Source organism: Anthonomus grandis, chromosome 12, assembly GCF_022605725.1.
Source record: "Anthonomus grandis grandis chromosome 12, icAntGran1.3, whole genome shotgun sequence".
In the NCBI taxonomy this organism is placed as follows: domain Eukaryota; kingdom Metazoa; phylum Arthropoda; class Insecta; order Coleoptera; family Curculionidae; genus Anthonomus; species Anthonomus grandis.
Window position 1 is genome coordinate 21472287 of NC_065557.1, and position 22878 is coordinate 21495164.

A 22878-nucleotide genomic window follows, 5' to 3' on the forward strand; every position below is an offset into this window, starting at 1 on the left:
AAGCGGCCTTACAAATGTAAATACTATTCGATAAAACGTGAATATAAACCAAAGTTCTAGTGAAAGGTCAAGTGAAGAGGAATACCAATGTCCAGTTTCAACAGAACAAGAACTCCGTATTAAGAATCAGTCTCGAAACCCAAACAGATGCGACTTAGCTTAGCCAACACTGCCAGAATAGACACTGCCAAACCAGACTGGAACTGGAACAGGGCTGTAGCTAAAATTGTTAATGCCGTATTGGAAAACTTTAACCTAATTTCAGCAAGTGAACAATCGAGCGTAATAGACAAAAATAAAATAAGACGAGAATTAAGTAAAAATCGACAAAAGCTTTAACAGAATCAGGAAAATAAGACTATTGTAGGCCTCTATTTTGATGGGCGAAAGGATCAAACGCTTTCTATGGTGAATAAAAAAAAAAATATTCAACAACAAGAACACATTTCAATTATAAAAGAACCTGGTAATATATATTTCGCACATATATCTACAAAAGGAGCTTCTACTGCAGTAAATATTAAAAATGAACTTTTAAAATGTTTAGAGAATTATCAGACGGATATAAGTTTTTTGTCTGTAATCGGTTGCGATGGAACGAATGTAAATACAGGATGGAAGGGAAACATTATTCGTCTTATGGAAACTCATATCGGAAGACCCCTTCAGTGGAGTATATGTCTTCTCCATACCAATGAATTGCCTTTACGTCATCTTCTTCAAAATTTAGATAGCGAGACCAAGGGACCTTACAGTTTTTCAGGGCCAGTGGGTTTGCTACTAAAAGACTGCCAACAAATGCCATTAAAGAAATTTAAAATTATAGACACAGAGCTTCCAGAACTAACAGCAGATATTCTAAGCACTGACCAATAATATTTGTATAATATTTGTTTTGCTATTGAAAATGGACTCTGTCCTAAAAGTCTGGCAAATAAAGATCCTGGAAAGTTGTCCTATGCTCGCTGGCTTAGTACAGCCAACAGGATACTGCGTTTATATGTAGCCACCGAAAACTCCCTATCAAACTTAGCTATTTTATCAGAATTTATTATGAAAGTATATGCCCCTGTTTGGTTTGATATTAAGACACAACCACTGATCTACAACGGAGCACGACATTTGTGGAAAGCCATTACTCTTTCCAGAACTTTTCCACCTAACATTACTAAAATAGTCGACAGTCTTTGCCGCCAATGCCTATTTTGCCCATTCTGAAAATTTGCTCTTAGCAATGCTAACAGACCCAAGGCCTCATATAAAGACATTGGCTGTGAGAAGAATAAAAAAATGCAGAATGCATCCCAGCAATGAAGTGAGAGTCTTTAGGGTACCTTCGATCAACTTAGCCGCTGAGGATTACATTGATTTAATAGACTGGCAAAAAACAGTAATTTCTGAACCACCCTTAACAGTTGCTCTTAAAAATAAGGATTTGGATAATTTATTAAAAGTATACATTTGTGCCAAACTTTGAGAAATTTCCATGTCACACTCAGGCAGTAGAACGCTGCGTCAAACTGGTTACTGAGGTCTCCACTAAAGTATGTGGCGATGAGTCCAGAGACGGCTACGTTCGAATGAAATTAGAAGTTCGACAAATGTTACCAATTTTTGATAACAAGTCGCAATATTTTGAAAAACGTAACGTGACTTAAGTAAGGTTAGAAATATATGGGTGGGAGGGTCCCCAATTGGGAGGAACTCCAGGTGCAGATACCTCCGCGTGGTGGGTTCTGGGTTGATTAGTATAGTTTTATATTTAAAATTATACTAATCAAGCAAAAGGCTGCACGAGTGCACGTGCACAATCATACAAATATGTTGATTTATGGTATATATTTGATTTTTAAAAAAATGTCTTCGTTCATCGGGTGGGTTAAAATGCTTACTATTATCTTTACATTTTTTCTGGGAATATAAGATATTAATTAAAAAAGATTTTAAGGTAGCGCCCCTAATTTTTTTGACGAAAAAATTTTTGGACTTCTAAAATTGCCCCTGGGCCCGCTAAAAATTTTTTTTTTAATTCAATAAATTTCCCTGCCTGTATGATAACCATAGGCACCTTTTCCAAATTAGCGTCTTTTATTTTTTGCGACTTTTAAAAAATCGGCTTTTTTCGGCCCACCTACTGTACATTATGAAGCGAAACCTATATTTTAAAATTAAACCAAATTTAGGAATGGACTAAAGAAATTACGTTTTACACGTACGTATTCAAAAGTTGTATTTACGTACCTTTAAAAGCCCAAAAGCCACTATTAACATTTTTAAAATACAACACACCTTCAAACATTAGGTATTTGTTTTCAAATTTTCCAGTCGCATCATATTCATTAAATATTTAAACATCCTTTATCTTGTATATTGAAATCGCCAGCAAAAAAAAACAAAATTCAATAATAATAACAACATAAATAATTACACAATAATTAATAATAATGTGTTACTACCCATTTTACAGCACCAAACAAAACAGATAAAACATTTTTCTTTCTAATGCTCTGTAGCGTAGTATAGTATGTAGTGATAAATAAGCACATTTCTCAACTACATATTATACTGCAGTGCAGAGCCGCCGAGTGCCCTGTGCTGTAGTATGTAAATGCGTAACCCGGCTGAAAGCTGGTGGATCGAAATATGGGTTATTCACGCATTTTTATTATTCTATCTATTCGCCGCGACGACTATAGTACTGGTCCGCTCGTGCAAATTGACGTGAAATTTTAGCAAAATTTATATACAAAAATTCTTAATATATGGATGATTTCATGTGCTGAAAAGGAAATCAACATTACAAATAGTGCACACATAAAAATACTTACCAAATATACACATTTTCCTTCAGGATTTCTATCAAATAATCGCAGAATAGCAAACTCCGCTATTGTAGTTTTTCCTGAGCCAGTAGGAGCTCCGATAAATACGTTTTCATCGCCATTGTAAACCGTATTGAATACCTGAGTTTGAATAGGATTAAATTGCGGGAACTTTTTATTATATAGAGACTCATAAGTTTCGTTTCTTAATGCAGTTATAGGCAGAGGCTGTAGATCGAGAAGTTCTGTTGGCGGGAAGTTCTTTTCGGGAAGTATAAGATGTCTAAAACAATATATTTTTTTTAAATTTCAAAAGCATAATGATTTCTCAAATTTAATGAGACTTAAAAAAAACAATTTTTAAATCAGTTTGTACACACAGGTAGTTTGATTAAGGATGGTGAGGTACCATATTTCAGCAAAGAATTATTACCACATGTCAGAAAGACAAAGTTCGCACTAAGTTCATTCGCTTTACCAGCATTAATGAATATAAGAATCAATTTAATAATTTTAGACACACCACAGTTTTTCTTGTTTATGTGTAAATTGATATGGTTAGGAGAGGATAACATGACGCTAGACTTCGCCTGTCAATGCTACACGAATATATATATTTTTAATTCTCAAGACATATAAGTTATATAAAAGGAATTATCAGTTATTGTAACATTTGAAGTAGTATTGTAACATTAATGTCGTTTATTATTATTATTTTGAGATTTTGCAAATCATTAGAAGCTAGAAGCTAACCATGATTTTTGCAGAAGATAATATCATAAAAAGTTACATCATTGTAACCAAGGTAAAAAACAGGATTTATTGAAAACGCAGATTGGCAAACCTTTCAATTAATATAATTTTTAACATTTTATAGTAGTTTTACGCTTTACGTAATAGACAGGTTTGTTATAACTAAAGTTTAATGCATTAAAAACTATTACCAATGGATAGATACTACTGTAATCATTTGGGCATTATTTACTTTTGTAGGTGATGTGTTTTCTTTTTAAAAGGTTAATGAGTTTTTCATTGAAATTTTCCCGCGCCAAAATTCTTTATATTTGTAGATATAATGATTTGTTTTACATAATATACTGTGACACTGTAGACCTTGCGTTGTTGTTTCTACTTTAATAATTGTAAGTATATTCGTGAAAAATGAGTGATTTTTTTGATCCAAAGATATAAGATAAAATTTAAGATAATAATAAAGTCTAAAGATAGCCAAAAGGATAATCTCAGGCTTCCAAGACTTATTCAAAGTCATAAATATCTTTGTATTCTAGTCTTGAGTGTTAGTTTAAGTTTTAATCTTCAGTTTAAGTATACTTGTTCGTATCTTTAGGCCTTTGAGTCCTTATTAGAAGAAACATTGACAATGCCCTTAATTAAAATATTTTACTAGAACACATGAGTCAAAATCGAGTTGCTAAATACTGATTATCCCGCTATGAATTTTCTCAATCATGTTTTCTCCTTATGGTTGGTCAGTTTTTTCCCACTAGTAAAAGTACGGTTATAAGTCCTCCCTATAAATAATAAGTCCTGAATTCTAAAGAGCGAAACCAAAATACATTTACCAATCTAACGATTTTAATAAGTAAATGATAAATGGCCGGCACACTTTTCCCAGAGTTTGAAATTTTTAGAAATGTATGTTGTACGGGTGACAAGTTTTATATTCATCAATATTATATCACATTATGTGTTTTCTGTTTTGGACCAGTCCTGATCCTAAAAAGCTTTACGAAAACTGCGTAACTACTTAAAAAAAGAATATATTTTTTTATTTTCTATGAACTGCTTCTTCTCTGATTTTTTACATATTTGTTTTTTTTTTGATGATTATTATTCTTGTCACTACAACTCCAAAACAATAAAAATATCCTCTTTAATCTTATACATTTTTTATCAAGCTCATTCTACTTTTCGATTATGATTCAAAAAAATATATCATTTCTTTTAGAGTTCTAGGAAGTTTTACAATTAACACCCTCTAGCGAGGACCACGGAAATAGATATTCCGGTGTCGTAGTGATCATTCTCTTTTACCTATCAAGCCTTATTAAATTGAGCTATATGAAAAATATAAATACATTTTTTATTAATACTTTTTCCCTCCTCTATTGCCTATTTTGACTGATTGATATTAATTTAATTCTAAATTAAATCATTACATACTACCACAACAATATTTAACTTCTGACATTCAGATTTCCATGCGGGGCGAAAACGTTCCGTGATTAGCGTGACGTCAAAAGTTAGTTCGTGACGTTCAGCCGAACTTAGTATCTCGAACTACTAGACAATCAAACTGTCTTGGCGTCTGAGAGTTGGGTGCGCGGTGGCAAGACCGACGGGAGCTCATTTAAAGCGTTGCTTTCGTGGTGTTCACATTGTTTACATCGCAATTTTATAGTCGGTAGATAGATTAAGGGATTGACATATTGTGCGTTTTTTCTTATAGAGTTTTCTATTTTAAAATGTCGTTTGAAACTAAATTAACAAATAAAGTATTAGGCGCCCAAAGTCGTGAGATAATTAACAATATACTAAATTTTATGCAAGCAGAAGCAGTGGTTGGAGAAGTTTCTATTCCCCTAAAAAATATATGTATTTTTTTATTAAAATCATTTTTACGTTATATGCGACTTTAAGGATGATATCAAGAAATTTCTAGCCTATTTGTCTAGTTTCTGAGCTCAGTCAGTTTTTAAGGCTAATTTTTTCGAGATATTTATGTAAGTACCTAATTCTAACACTTTAGTTACTTTTGTGGTTATTTACATACATTTGAAAAATTGCTTTAATACAACTGCTATCTTAACTAATATAATAAAACTTATAATATTTGACAGATTTATAAAAACCCTTATTCCATAGGTTCAATAACGTGTTGCAGCAGCAACATGTGTATCGCTTAGAAGTATTCGACGAGTTAAAAAGGAAGCAAAACGAGTTGAAACGGGCCAATCAACATCATTTTCAACTCCCACTAGAACAAAGGAAAACACAAAACTTAAAATTCGCCTTGACGATGCAGATCGAGGAATTTTGCGAAGAACGATCATTAATTACTATTTTACAGAAAAGACGATTCCGACATTAAAAGCAGTACATAAAAAATTCGTATAAGATACTGGATAACAACGATGTAGAGAGACTTTGCGAAAGGAAGTCCATAAAATTGGTTTTCGTTGGAAGAAATTTAGCAACAATAAAACAATATTAATGGAACGTCAACCTATAAGACTGCTGAGAATTGAGTTTCTTAGAAGGATGCGTCAATACAGGGAAGAAGGGCGCGATATTAATATACATGGACGAGACATACATTCACTCATCATATACTTATTTAAAAGGATGGAGCGATGACTCTTTGGAAGGCTTAAAAAAACCAACAGGCAAGTGACCACGTCTTATTATAGGTTTGTTCCTAATGCCTATATTAGATGGAAATCGAACAGCACAAGTGGCGACTACCATCATGACATGAATTATGAGAATTACAAAAAGTGGGTTTCTGAGAATCTCATTCCCAATTTAAAACCAAGGTTTGTTGTGATAATTGGTAACGCACCGTACCATAATAAACAACTCGAAAAATCACCCAAATCGTTAACAAAGAAAGCGGAAATGCAACAATGGTTACGGGTAAGAGGTATATCTTATGATGATAAGTTATTAAAGCCACAACTTTATAATATAATAAAGGTTCATAAACCAAAGTTCAAAAGGTATAAAATCGACGAACTTTTTAATGCAAAAGGTCATGGCGTACTACGATTACCTTTACGCTTTCACATGTAAAAAAACTGTCGTGGTAATAGTTTTGAAAATTCTGAGACCAAATTGTGCGAAAAAAAGTTAATATTAAAATGGAAAAAAACAACAATTTCAACTTTATTACATTTTTTAAATTCAGCAAAAATGTTTTAGTAAGAAGACTAAATTAGTTATAATTAGATGTTAGATATCAACTTTTATTTATATTTTTAGTCCTGGAATGAAACGGCTGATAGTATAATATTGGGACTTAATTTTTGGGATATCCTGTATACTGGTAAATATAATATTGGTTTTTAGTCAACCATTTATCTTTATAATATTATCTGACTAAAAACATAAATAAGAAAAAGCGTGAAATACGCCGAATGAAAACGCAGTATATGTACCCCGATTTATTGATTTTTCCATTTTTTATCATTGTCTTTTACGGACTCTTTCGCTTCTTCGTTAGCGTCGGTCAGAGGCCAAGACAGTTTGGTTGATTAGTAACTATAATAAAAATTGAAAAAAATATGCGGAAACCACACAGCTGGACGAACGACAGGGTGGTTGCTTTGTACTGCTTGAGGCATGTGTTCATGTTTTTTTTGTGATTTATTTTATTTAGAGTGTATTGATTTATTTTAAATGCAACCCCGACTAATATTAATATTAATAATAATTATAATAATTAGATTAATAAAAAACATTTATCACATAAAGTTATTAGATTATACAGGATGGTCCTCCGGGAACTGCATCGGCCAGTACAAAAAAAATAAATGTACAAACGTTGAAAATTTGCCAAAGTAGCAGAAACATTGGAAGTCATAAAACTTTAGTTATTTAGTCAAGTTGTTTAAACGTCATAAAATTTAGTTGTAGAACCTCGATTTAAACTGCCATGTTGCCAAATTTTCAGTCATTTAAAGTTTTTAGTTCTTTAATTTTTTTTCCCACGGATGCAGTCCCTTTTAAAGTTTTTAATTCTTAATTTTTTTCTCCACCGATGCAGTTCCTAGAGAACCATCCTGTATGTACAGGGTGGCCAGATAAGAATGATGCAGTCCCTTTTAAAGTTTTTAATTCTTAATTTTTTTCTCCACCGATGCAGTTCCTAGAGAACCATCCTGTATGTACAGGGTGGCCAGATAAGTATGCAAAGTGCTGTATTTTGGAAACTATTCGTCGTAGAGACTTCTTAGAGACGTCGTAGCGATAAAAAATTTTATAACTAAAGTTGCCAAAAGAATACCGCGGAAAATATTTTTAGATTTCCAAGATGGTCGCCAGGGGGGCGTAACCGCCATCTTAAACCTTTTAAGTGATTTTTCACTGAAATCTACCCAGTAAATGTTACAAAAAAATATATGCTTTTTAAAGCTGAGCTCTACTCGAGTAATTTTTGTTTAACACTTTGTGACGTATCTATTAAAATAAAGTGGTGGGGGATAATTTTTTTAAATAAACAGCTGTAACTCCTAAACGACTGAACGGATTTTAACAAACTTGGTCTCGCTGGAAAAAACATTTATTGTATTCTTAGTAATGCCGCTAGAGCGCGTTTTTTGATCTACTAACAGAAAATTGCAAAATTCTCTAAAAAATTAAATGCAATAATATGACTTTTTTTTCATAAAAATTTAGTGAAATGATAGCTAAATAGGCCAGTGAAAACCGAATCTCGATATCTTATTCGTAGCCTGAAATATCGAAGAAAGAATATTTAGTTATCATATAATTTTAATAAGACGATATTATACCGATATTTATTGTTATTTATCTGTCTTTTTTCAAGGTTCAATGACAAAATGTCTTAATATAATAATTTTTAAATAATTAAAATACTCTTTGTTCAAAAAATTCAAAAAAAAAACGCGTAGGGGCATAATAATCAATGCATATAAAAATACAAGTGCAAGGTAGGCAGAATATTGAAGGGTAGGCCATGGAGGAAAAAAACAAATGCCTAAAATCAACTTGTCAACAAATATTAAAATTAGTTGTTTGCTGCACAGATAAGCAAAGCGTTAAAACTATTAAAATGCCTTTTACACATGAAGCTGTCGATATGATTGCGGTATACTTTGAATGTCTTCAAAATGCGGCATTTGCTGAAAGGATATACAGAGCTCGATATCCAAATCGGCGTTTACGCGATGCGAGAATTTTTCCGTGTTTAGTGCGAAATTTGCATAATACTGGCAGCTTTTGACCTCAGTTGCGAAGACACTCGGCTAGAGCAAGGGAAGACAATATTATTAATGTCTTAGCATACGTGGAATTCAATCTCTACGTTAGTACAAGAACAATGTCTCGCGCGTTGGGTATATCACGTACTACTATTCTAAACATTTTAAAGGATCACAGGTAAATTTTTATGTCACAAAAAATACTACTTTACATATTTCGCAATGGGTTTGTTTCAAATTTTTAAACTGCGCCCATATCATATGGTTTTACATGAAGCCTTGAATCATGGAGACTTTGACCGATGGTTAGATTATTGCCATTAGATGTTGGGCAGTATTAGGAAAAATAGAGAATTTTTATCCGAAGTTCTTTGGACAGACGAGGCCACTTTTAGGAGTGATGGAAACATTAATTTGCATAATATGCATTATTGGTGTGACAACAATCCTCACTGGTTGCGGGAGCTCCAACATCAAGGCCATTGGAGTCTCAGTGTGTGGTATGGCACTCTGGGCAAAACTATTATAGATCCCTATTTCTTTGATCAACCACTAAATGGTGCCGTATTTCTTGATTTTCTGGTAAACTAATTGCCTCTTTTATTAGAAGATATACCCCTGCAATTACGACGAAATATGTTTTTGCAACTAGACGGTTGCCCAGCACATTTCTCAAGAAATGTGCGAGAACATGTAGATTTAAGATTTCAACAGAGGTGGATTGGGCGAGGAAGTCTATTTCCTTGGTCAATTTTCTGTTATTGGATCAAAAAACGCGCTCTAGCGGCATTTCTAAGAACTAGACATATCACAGATAAGACGGATTTGATGGAACAATAAATATTTTGTCCAATGAGACCAAGTTTGTTAAAATCCGTTCAGTCGTTTAGGAGTTACAGCTGTTTATTTAAAAAAACATTAAATTACCCCCCACCACTTTATTTTAATAGATACGTCACAAAGTGTTAAACAAAAATTATTCGAGTAAAGCTGAGCTTTAAAAAGCATATATTTTTTCGTAACATTTACTAAGTAGATTTCAGTGAAAAATCACTTAAAAAGTTTAATATGGCGGTTACGCCCTCTGGCGACCATCTTGAAAATGTAAAAATATTTTCCACGGTATTCTTTTGGCCACTTTAGTCATAAAATTTTTTACCGCAAGTCTCTACGACGAAAAGTTTCCAAAATACAGCACTTTGCGTTCTTATCTGGCCACCCTGTACAGGTACACTAGATCAATAATGCTAGAATGATTTTTTTTATTGCATATCTATTGCAAAGTTTAAACAAAAAATTATTTAAAAGTTTATTTAAATAAAACACGTGAATTCTTGTAAAAACATCGACGATTACCGAGCATTCACACTTGCATTCCGCAGCAAAAATATCAGTTAACTACTTAGAACATTGAAAAGTTAAAATTACTAAACAACAACTTTGTTTGAGTTTCACATGTCCACAGGGGGAAGGGAAGTGTTTTGTTTACAAACATATTCATCGATTCTCTGTTACCAAGTGCACACACATTTTCAAAAAAAGAAATTTTCAGCTATATGTCAACACATATAATAATGTTAATTTAATTTATTAAATAATTAAAAAGTAGAAATAGATATATATTATTCTGTAAGTGCAAAAATAACATCTTAAAAGCAAACAAAAAATTATTAACATTCTTATTCCTAAAACCGCCTCTAAAAAATGTGAAATGGCAACACCGCAAGCAAAAGCTGCTGTCATCTTGCGAAATGTCATTTTTTCACACGATTACTATTACATTTTTCAACTGTTACTATAGTAAAAACTCTGCCGTTTGTGCGGCACTATGGGAAAAAGGCGATTTAAGCCGATCTTTGCACAAGTAAATACCATGATAGAATACTAATACTCATAAGATAAACCCACGCGCATGAGATGAGCCTATCTCTCTCGCACGCCTGACGTCAGTCGATGACAAATTTCTCCAGGAACAGCTTTTAATACATGAACAGAGTTTTAATACATTTTAATATGACGTTTCGTTTTTGCTTTAGATGTTCGATGGATTTAGGGTTAGGGCATGGTTTATTTGTTTTGTGTGTATTTTGTGTTTGTTTTTAGTGACAAATGTGGCAGAGTTTATTAAATTATAATAATTAAACATTTTTTATCATGGTGTACTGTGCAGTGGTGGGTTGTTCAAGCAACAACAACAAAAAAAGTAAGGCAGTTTCGAATTGCCGATTCTTTAGATTTCCAAAGGACAAACAAGTTTGCCGACAATGGATTACAGAACCATTTTAATAACACGTCTACCCATAAGCAATTTAAAAAAATATAGATTATAGATACTTAAGAAAGTGAAATTAATTGGTTGTATGTCATCAATGGCATCATGCATTTTCTTTTGGCATTTAAGGGTAACACTATTATTATCAACAACCAATACTCATATGTATACTTAGCGCACACAATTTTATGAAAGTTAATTGTCACAATAGGCTGTATATCAATCCTCTATTTTTATTTTATTTTTTTTACAACATAATAAAATATGTTCATATTATATCACTGATATTTTTCTGCAGAGACATTCGTTTAAAGTAAAAAAAAGTTAAATAAAAACCATAAATCCTTTTTTTTTGCCTATAAAGTATTATTACGGATCCACGAATCCTACACACTATTAAGGAAATATTTTACATACTATTATAATAATCATATTTCATATAACAAATAGTAGCATATATATAACAAATATAGCATATTTCATATAACAAAATATAATAATACTTAATATTAAATAAAAAAGGCTTTAAGTAATGTTAAATAAAAAAGACTTTAAAATACTGCTTATAACCGACAAACAGAATTTTTGTCATCGAGTGACGTCATGCGCAAAGTCACACGAAATTACATCGCCAAGTGGGTTTATCTTTCCAGTAATAGTATCATGAGTAAATACCAATAGGTAAAAACCAAAGGGACAAACGTCATCATAAACATAGAATAATGAAAACCTATTAAGAAATCTATAATAACTTTTTATTAGATAAATACGTTTACTCTAATGAAGTACATACGTTAAAAAACAAACGCGTACAGGCTTGATAAACGGTAATATTGTTTATAATGTAAAGCATAATCTATTAATAATAAATATTTATCATGTAAATATTTTTTGACGATGTCACTGGTAAAGATTGCTTGGATCGGTCGCGTCGGTGGAATAAACAATGCGATCGAGCGGCGTTGCGATGTTGTTGCCTTTTTCTTTAATATACAACATCTGCACTCATTTAACTTAGAATATTGACTTCTTTACTTTATAGAGTATCTTATCATATATTATGAAAAAAAAAATTCATATTTTATTAAAGATGAATGGTATTGTGAATGAATGGTATTGTTTTGTGCCTGTCAAAGTAAGCGATAATTTTTTATGATATTATAAAGTGTTTTTTTTGCCATTTCTACATAACCATTGCATCAGAGATGTTGCAAGCAAAGAAACTACCTATAGTTCCACAACAATGCTAATTCTAGCCTATCAATGTTCTAAGGTTACTAGCAAGTGACGTCACGCGTCATATCGCTCTCTAAATGATTTTTGATGAATTTAAACTTTAAAGTAATATTTTTTATCTATATGAAAAGATACAAATCACCAACATACTGGTAGCGCTTGGACATTCCAGCAAAAAGCTGCTAAATTATTTACTTAATCAAACACTGTGTATGGTTATATGTACTTACTTGAATGACACTGGTAATTGTGTTTCAGCACCAATCCATCTATCAGACACGATCCTTAAGAAATAATGTGGTGCCAAAGGTTCATAAATCGGCACAAAAAATTTAACTAAATGCTCATCTTGGAAATATTTCTGCTTTAACAAGAAAAATTCGTGATGCAAAATAACTTCAGAATCGACATCCTCTACGAAAATCCAAAAGGCTTCTGCGTGTCCGTGCAACTTTTCATCCCACTGAAAATCTGGTGTAATAGTTAGTTCTACTTTAAGCATGGATCTAGTGATCGGCTGGATGTGAGTAGACAGCTCCAATTTCGGAAATTGGTGGACATATTTATGAATCGTTTTGCCCAATTTGGGTACCCTAATCAGTTCTCCAATTTCGTTAGGTCCAAGGTCGTAAAGTCTTTCCCATGGAAAGTATTTTTTCTCAATTTTTTTAACGATTTCTTCAGGCATTTTTTTGAATTGCCTAAGTGGCGACATAGATTGCCACATCCTCTTATCTACCATTTTGCATAGGGTTAAAACTTTATCAGCTAGTTGAGCCCAGCCCCTGTGTAATACTATTTCAAAAATAGCTCTGATAAGCCTAAAATAAAAATGAGATTAATGAGTAATTTTTTAATTAAAAATTTAAGTTGATGTGGGATCAGAATTTATCTTTCTGCATTTTAAACAAATTTACTTTTTTAGTCAGTAATATTTGGAATCATTGTGATTCCAGCGAATGTAACAAAACTACCGGGGATGGAAACGCCATTCAACATTTAGAGAGTTTTTTTTTTCAATCCAAAAAGTTTTAAGTAATTTTTATGTTTTAAGTAATTTTTATGTAAGGGTTAAAATAAAAGGTATTTTAACTCGACCGTCGGCGCACAATGGCTCGAACGATTGTTAAACTTACGTTGCTCATTAAATACAATCCCAGATTAGTTAGAAACTTATATTTAAAATGATAACCACATAAAAAGAAAGACAATACTAAAAAATAATAATAATGACAAAAAAATTAATTTATTAATTAATTTTTTTTGTCATTATGAAAATAAATGTCATTATTATTAAAGTTACCATATGCCTAAAGGCAATGGTTTGTCAATATGACTTAATAGACTAACGACACATGAAATTAAAACAAAAAAATGTATTATAGATTTGTTGCAACTAATGTTTAATTTGTTGTCCATTTGTTTCAATGCGTCCTTTGCAATGACAATTTTGGTTACAGGGTGTCTCAAGTAGAAAAACTATGACGCCAACATTAATTTTTTGTGATTTCGTAAAAAGTTGATTTAGTAAAAAGTAAGTAGCTTATTATTTTCGAACAATTCTTGATGCAATTTTTCCTGACGCATAGATTGGACGAAGACGATCGACTGAGTGGCCACCAAGATCACCGGATATAACCCTATTAGATTTTTTCTTATAGGGCTATTTGAAGTCCAAATTCTACGTGATTAGACCAAATATTGTTGATGATTGCAAGTGATTGAAAATGTGCAATTAGAAGTTATTTCCCGATATAGATTTTTATTTTCCAATGTCATATGTTTCCTTAGTCTATTACGTCAAAGTTGACAAACCGCTAACTTTAGGCCTATGGTATGCTATACAAAAAGTATTCAGAATATATTGTAGAATTGTAAAATGTACATATGATGTATATGATATATAGGGTGTTCGATTTAAAAAAATTAATGTTGACGCCCTAGTTTCTTTTTGAGGTACTCTATAGAGAAAAAAAGAACACCTACATTTAGAATGAATTTGTTCCTTTCATCGTGAATGAACTGTATACAGTAAGTTTTCATTGCTGGAAAAAATTATATTCACACTTATCGCAACAAATTGTTGAAAAACGAATTTTTATTTTTTTGTCTAGTTTCATACGTGGCCATCGTAGAAAGTTCGAAAGTAATGTGAAACAATTATTGTTTAATGAAATGACTCAATTTTTTTTTTATCTAGAAGAAATACTACCAACATTTAATATTGATCGCAAAATTTTTATATTAAATATCAACTTCATTTAATTTCAAAAATAACTGCTTTCATCTTTAGAAAAAAGTACGATTGGTATCATTGAACACCATGTTTAAATATTTTCTGTACCGATCATCTATATTTTCAAAACAACACTATCGACGTTTTTGTAATGATCGCTTAGTATAATTTTTTTTTGTTTTTAATTAAACGTCATTACTTAAAATTAGTGCCAATTTTATGGAATCTGCAAACGAGCTTAGCCAAAACGTTTTTAAATTAGGATACTTGGTCGCAAAATATAAAGTTGAATAATTAAAATAACAAACCTGGACGCTGATTGAGTAACATAAACCATATCGGACATCAGGGCAAAACTTTCCAACTTTAATTGGGAAATGTACGCTTGCAAAAGCACATTTACTTTCGCACTAGGTTCCTCAATACTCTCCTTAATGGGTATAGGTACTCTCTCCATTAGTTTTTGCAATTCCCCGGGCTCTCCTTCCCTCACGGCAATATTTTTAAACTCTCCAGATAAAGAAAACACTCTAAACAGATCGATATCGCTCAGATAAGGCTTGAGCAGCTGGTTATAAGTCGCCATAGTTTCGTAGGTGCAATAGTACTGTGAAGCTATACGTCCTAACTCGGTGCCTTGGAATTGACCTGTTTTCCTATCATATTTAACTAATCCACTTCTATCCAAATAAAGAGCAGCAGTGTGAATGAGATCAGCTCTATGTTGTTCCAGTAATCTGTCGTGTTTTATTTGATCATGCGATATTCCGTACAAAGTTGGAGCTCGCATCATTCTGATGTATAGATAAGTATAACCTAGCCAGGTAACTGCATCTCTAAGGTTTTGAACGGTTCCCAACACAATTTCCGCGTTGAGCATGTCTGGTAATTTCGTTATGAGTTGAGATTCGATGGGTAATTGTTGGTTGAGAAGCGAGAGGTAATACTGAAGTTCGCTGTGGTTGGTTATTAAAATACCTTCACCCTTGGTATCGTATTGTGGTCTTCCTGCACGACCTATTTAAACAAAAAAATAAATATAATAATTTTGCAAGTAATAAAAAGTGTTAAATAATTATTATATTTTTTTATTAGTATACTGTAGCCCTACAGAAGAGAAGTATTAATCTTAAAAGAAAGTAATTGTAGGTTTGGCGATATTTGTTACTAAATGCTCTAATGTGTGGTGCTGTAGGAAGCATATTAAACGTTTTGAGAGAATCTAATAAAATTAAAATTTGGAAGTGTCGCAAATCAAAATTTCCTATTCCAAAATTTTTTAATGTTAGAACGTATGCAACTTATCTTGCGTGAGTGAAGATGACATTAGTGTCAATTTTACACTCCTTCCAAACGCTAGTTGACGGATTTCCTACGACTAATCCGTTCCCGTGGTTAATTACTTTTATAATCTTAGTAACAGTATAAGAAAAAAATCCTCACGTGAGGTTAAACATTTGTAAAATAACTTTCTAATTAATGTGAGCGAACTCACACCTCCTATTTTGTTTTACAATCCATTAAGATATACTTTAAGTTTTTTGAGATAACACATTCCGCTTTAATACAACAAAAAAAGACGGAGGTAGAGTAAAAGCATATGTTTCACTTTATTAATATGACCCATTAAGTGTGGAGCAGGGGTCGGTTAAAATGCCACGGAATGTATGTAAAGTAAACGCAAAGAAGTTTTGTTATGATTGTGGCGGATACATCGTCTCTCGAAACAAGGAAACGTGATGTGAGATTCGCTGAAAAATGCTTATAAACACTATTTTGGGTTAGGGAACAGAAAAATATGGTTTCCCGATTTGTTATGCAACGCATGTCGAACTCATTTGTAGAAATGGTCGATGAGTAAAAAAACATATTTATATATACATATTTATATAAGCATATCGTTCAGAAAAACCACGTCGATGATTGTCATTTTTGCTTGACGAAAATTCTGACTCTTCAAATCAAATCAAATCAAACTTCTTTATTTGCCCAATATATACATATACAAATTATACACAATCAATTTTACAACTATATACTATATAACCCGAGGACAAAAAGGACTACAGCGCGACCATAGTGGCCGATAACACAAAATACACAAATCATGTGAATTTGTGCGCGGTAACCCTGTATCACTTAAACTATACATAAATAAGTAAATAAGTCAATAAAATTTTCAATGGAACAGCAAATGGCAGAAAAAAAGGGCGAAAGGCGTGCGCGAGACAAAACAAGGGCAGTTAACAGTAAAAATATTAATTTCACAGGATATCCTATGTTATTTTATTTTATTTTTGCGGGAAAATCTGACAACAGCACAGCACACATGGCTTGGAAGAAATGTAGGTTATTTTTTTTGCTCATTAATAGGAAATTGCTTAGCGTATTTTAGGAATCTTTTATAAGTAAATTCCTTTACTTCATCTGGTAAATCATTCCACAATTTAATCCCTATAAATGTAAAAGATTTCTGAAAAGCTGCAGTGCGATGTTGAGGTACCCTGTATTTATTAACAAATCTTGTATGATGCTGATGTAAAAATGGATTAAATAACGCTGCAAGGTATGAGGGTTGTCCAGTTTTTAAGATTCTATGTAAAAAAGTATAAAAATGAAGTTTTCTACCGTAACTCATATTAAGGATATTTTTATTATTTAAATGAGGTTTAATATGTTCTCTAAATGGAATATTGTAAGAAAAACGCATACAGCTGTTTTGTATTTTTTGTATTTGGTGTGCTAATTGCATCGTCAAAGATGAACCATAAACCACATCACCGTAGTCGAATAGCGATAATATTAAACTGTCACATAATTGATACTTTATTTTGGATGGTAGCCATTTTTTAAAATAATTAAGTTTTTTCAATCTTATATAAGCAATTTTTAATTTATTATTAATATGTGCTTGAAATGTTAGCGAATCATCAAAAAGTATACCCAAATTTTTCACCTCTGAAACTGAGGCCAGAGGCATATTATCTATTTGTGGAACAAATAATTGCCTAATTCTCTCAATCTGATATTTAGCATTAAAAAATAGCGTACAAGATTTAGAGGAGTTTAGTTTTAAATTATGATCATCGGAGAATTTTTTTAAATTATTCAAGTCCGTGTTAAATTTGTCAATATTTTCGTTTACATAATCTAAAGAAAATGAAGTGTATATTTGAGAATCATCAGCATATTGTTGAATTTTCGAGTTTTCAATAGAATTGCTCATATCTGCAACATATATGGAAAACAACAGAGGGCCCAAAATTGAGCCTTGAGGCACACCTGTGGCAATTGGTACAAATTCGGATCGAACGCTTTGAAAATCTCTCACAATTTCCACACAAAAGGATCTATCTATTAAATATTGTTCGAAAAATTTTACAGAATTATCAGAAAGTCCATAGTAATGAAGCTTGGCTAAAAGCATATTGTGGCTAATCGTATCGAATGCTTTGCTGAAATCGAGAAATGCCAGGCAAGTCATTAGTTTCTTATCTTCACTGTGACGAACATCATTTAAAAGATTAACTAAACAAGTAGAGGTGCTGTAACCAGATCGGAATCCTGACTGGCTCGATGAGATAAAATTTGACGTGTTTAGGAAGTCGTACAATTGTTTATTAATATGTTTTTCAAGAAGTTTAGAAACTACCGAAAGAATACTGATCGGTCTTAGATCCTTTAGTCCTTTAGGATTCGTATATTTAGCTAGGAAACCGCACGATTGCTTTTTTCCATGAAAATGGAAAATAACTTTCTAAAATACAGGCATTGATAAAATTAATTGATTTCAACTGAACCTTATTTCTTATAATTTTAAGAAAAAATTTTAAGAATAATATAAAAAATGCTAACACCAAGAAAATCGGCTTAGTTTCGAACCCAAAAAGATATACGTACCTAACATCTGCAGAACATCTAATGCTCCTAGTTCAACCCATCTTCCTTTAGTAGGATCATATATTTGCGTACCTTTAATAATAACCGTGTGCGCGGGCAAGTTTACACCCCACGCCAAGGTAGCAGTAGAAACTAGCACCTAAAACACAATATCGACTTAAGTAAAAAGTATTCAATTCAGGGACATTAAAGAGTGTTTAAGTAAAGCTTTTTTTAATCTTAAGGGAAAAAAGTTAATTTAAGAATTAATGAAATATGTAATATACAATAGATTAACAGCCTGACATTGGTGATATGCGAAGTTAAAATAATCTCGAAAGAGAATCCCTTTTAATTATTTTATAAATTCAAGCAAAATGTATTACCTGTATATGCCTATCAGCAAACAAATCCTCAACAAGCGTTCTGTCAACTCTGGTCATACCAGCATGATGAATTGCAAATCCATACGGAAGAAGATCTTTAAGTTCGTTATTTTTAACTTGTTCTGCTTCGGTCCTTAGAACTTCCATAGATGCAGATCCTTCTCTTAAGAACTGACCCAATGTGTCTTTTTCTAAGCACATATCTCTAATTGCTCTCGCAGTTTTACCTATTAAATAATAAGATATGAGGTTAATTCTACATTAATATTAGAAAGTATGTTAAATGAAGCCAAAGTGAACTTTTGTTTTTCTTATGGGCGCCATATCCAATTTTTGCCATATCCATTTCCTTTAGAAATACTCTTCAACCATGTCCGGTCAAGATAAATAATTAAAATGAGCAAAATTAATATTTCATTGTAGAAGGCTTTGATATTTTTCTTTAACTTCCCTATAGTGATGTGGTAATGATTTGACAGACTTTCAGATCGAGTACTGAACGTGAGTACATAGATGGAAGAAAATCTATTACTCAACTCTAGGGATTTTGCAGAAGATCAAATATCAAATGATAAAAGCACTGGAAAATATTGGATCTATAATCATATTTCTACAAATAACTTTAATATCGGATTTCATCAGCCTAAAAAGGATCAGTGCGATCAATGCTTATATTTTTTTAATGCAGTCGGAGCAGCCAAAGCAAAGTTAGAAGACGAAATCATTTAGTTGAAAAAGCATTATGCCGGACAGAAAAGAAAAAAGATCGCTCTGAACTGTCGCATAATAAAAAAGGCGTAATTTACGATCTTCAAGCGGTCCTACAGTATCCCAGGAGAGATACCAAACAACTTATTCACCGTTACAACTTCACCGTTTGGAAAAAATAGAAAAAAATGCCAAAAAACATCATGCGTCAAAGATGTTCATTGTTTTTATTTCGATGAAACCGAAGCTAAGCGTGATAGAATCGAAATAGACATATGCATTTTAAAATATTTTGATACATTTTTTAACAGCGATCCAGTTTATCCCAGACAGACCTACATATAATATTCTATTCTGACAACTGCTGTGGTCAGAATAAGAATAAATTTATTAAAAGTGTATATTTATATGCAATTAATCGGTATAACATAAAAAGCATAACACATTAATTTCTTATTAAGGAACATTCACAAAATAAAGGAAACAATATACACTCCCTAATAGAGAAGGAAGTAAAAAGAAAGTTAACATTCGGACCATATACACTCCCCATCAATATATAACAATAATACAAAATGCGAGAAAAACAAATCCGGCTTTAAATGTTCATGAACTATCAACACAAATATTTTTCTTGATATCAAAAAATTTCAAGAACATCTGGGGTACAATTTTAAAAAAAAGATGTTCAATGAAATGTTGTATCTTGCAATTTTTAAAAGATAAGACGTACAGCTTCTTTTAGCGGACATCGTATGCTCAGATCTCTGATAATTATATTGAAGTAATTGTTGGATCTCAAAGAAGAAAAATGAAGCCAATCGAAAAGTTGACATTAGGACTGGCTTGCCCCAAAAAATTGAACCGAGTGATAATAAGAAAAAAGACATAAAAGATCTTATCTCAAAAAGTCTAATATCTAATTCGGATTTTTTTAACTCAATTTTGTAACTTTAATTACTTTTAATAAGAGTTATATATTTAAGTTCTTTTTTCGTTGCCAATTATTTTGGCGTTGACTAGTTGTTTATTAAAACTAAAAGTTATAAGTTCTGAAAAATTATAGAAATATTTTTTATTATTGTATAAGTCATTAGGCTTACTCTATTTCAAAATGAAAATATTTTATTTGTATGCAGTTCGTTTTTTTGCACCTAGTATAATAGAGTACCCATCATTATTTTACAATTTAAATATACACAATAGTAAATATAGTTAAAAAAATTAAAAGTTTAACAATAAATAGCATCGTTTCGAAATAAGGTTCGGTTTAAAACCCAAAACGAATCAAAAACTGTCACATTTCTAATCACATTCTTTTTTTCCTAAATAAAATAAACAATTAAAGGGGCATAACTTAACTTTACATCCAGAGTACAAATTTTATTGCAAAAATCCTGAACAATTTTTTAGCTCAACCATAAAACTGTAATAAAAAAAATATTTATGCTCAAATACCATACAAAAACATTTTATAACAAAAAGAAAATATTAAATATGCAACATAACATCGATATGAAAGAAATTATATGGAACAAATTATCCTATAATTCTTTTTGTAAAATACGCTGCCGTTTATTTTTTATTAACAATTAAATATATTTGCTGTGAAATAGGACATAATTTATATCAATATCAGTTGGTTTTACTTAAATATTATCATATCGGTATACCTCTAAGATACTCTTAGTTAAAGGTTAAATTAAATATTATAATTATTATCAAAAAAATAAAATTTGAGAGATTAAAATTCTTAAAGCAAGAAAGTTCATTTGAATCTATTTTTCTACCAACTATAACAATATTTTTCCTCCTAAGTAAACGAAAATATTTCAAAGTTTCAATTTATTATGTTAAAACATTATTATTTTCATTTGCCTGCTTTAGATACCTATGTGAATAACAACAATAATTAATAAAATATATTTTTTTTAATAACATAGCATATATTTTCATAATAACATTAAAAATAAAAATGGCTTTAAGAAAAATGGTGCCTCTGTCTCTTCTTTTTATAAAATACACTAACTAAAATATTTAAATCAACAAGCTAGTTCTAGGTATTGATAATTGATTCTCACTTAGAATTTCGTACATTATACAAAAGAAAAAAATTGCTAAAGCTAAAGTAAACGTTGTTTTTTGCTGCAATATATCCGAATAAATCGGATTTAGACCAACATTAATAACATAATAAGTTTTTTTTAATTTTTGGGCTGTATCACCAAAGTTGTAATTATTTTATTACAATCCGGGAGCAGTTTATTACAATCCACGCGCATCATTACGTGATCCACGATGACTCCTTTGTACAGAGTATATGCTTTTAAAATCACGTCATTTACTTATTCTTAACTGTTCCTAACTTATGATATTTAACATTATAACTGGATCTTTTCAAAGGATATGTTTTTTTTTTTAAAATAATTTATGTTTGCATAAGAAGCATTTTATTTAATATAAAGTGGACTCACCTGTCTCATTACGAGAATGCACGAAGATGAGCACCTGATTTTTCCCAGCATGTTCCATAGTCTTTTCATAAACAATTTCGTTCATAATCTGACAGCGCTTAGTAGCTTTTTTCTCGGTCACACCGATGTACTGTTGCTCCAGAGCAACAGGTCTAAAACTGTTATCAAAATAGAAAAGACCAGTATCGGGGTTGACTCTCAAAAACGTGGCGACATCTTGGTAGTTCGGCAACGTGGCCGAGAGACCGACCAATCTTACCTCCTCTTGTGTTGATTCGATCATTCTTATAGTTCTCGCAACAAGAGCTTCGAGGACCGGACCTCTCTCGTCATGTAACAGGTGAATTTCATCAATAATAATCAGTCGGACTAGAGAGGTAAATGTTTTCTCTCCACCTAAAAAATTAAAATAGTTGTTTATCGTCAAAGGAAATTTAGTGTCCTAATTTGGGATATAAAACTTCTGAAGGGTTCGAAAAAACAGAGAAAACAATCTTCTGGGCAAGCAATCTACTAGGGACACCAACAATATCGACGAATCGCACACTTTTTTGTGCATGTGCGATTATATTTGTAGTAATAGTAATATCAATGGTTTCTCCAGCGTGTTTTTATGGTGAATGTTATTCTAATATCTGAAATTATCTTTGTAGAAGTTTTATATCCAGAAGAAAGGACTGGTGATAAGTTTTAAACCAGCATTTATTTAAATGACGACGCCTCAATGTTCGTATGACGTCCTTATTAAGATATTGCTACTAAATTAAAGAAAAAAAACAGAGAAAACAATATTCTGGGCAAACAATCTACTAGGGACACCAACAATATCGACGAATCGCACACTTTTTTGTGCATGTGCGATTATATTTGTAGTAATATCAATGGTTTCTCCAGCATGTTTT

General features: G+C 31.7%; 1 protein-coding gene across 1 annotated transcript in view; it reads right to left on the minus strand.

The window, feature by feature from the left end:
* Positions 1–22878, minus strand: part of LOC126742945 (putative U5 small nuclear ribonucleoprotein 200 kDa helicase) — an 89832-nt gene that overhangs the window by 41083 nt on the left and 25871 nt on the right. The window contains exons 11-16 of the mRNA XM_050449833.1: positions 21977–22372; positions 18795–19021; positions 18430–18568; positions 14838–15546; positions 12524–13114; positions 2829–3105 (exon numbers count right to left, since the gene is read on the minus strand). Coding sequence (XP_050305790.1) covers positions 2829–3105; positions 12524–13114; positions 14838–15546; positions 18430–18568; positions 18795–19021; positions 21977–22372 — 2339 coding nt within the window. The remainder of the gene's footprint in view (positions 1–2828; positions 3106–12523; positions 13115–14837; positions 15547–18429; positions 18569–18794; positions 19022–21976; positions 22373–22878) is intronic.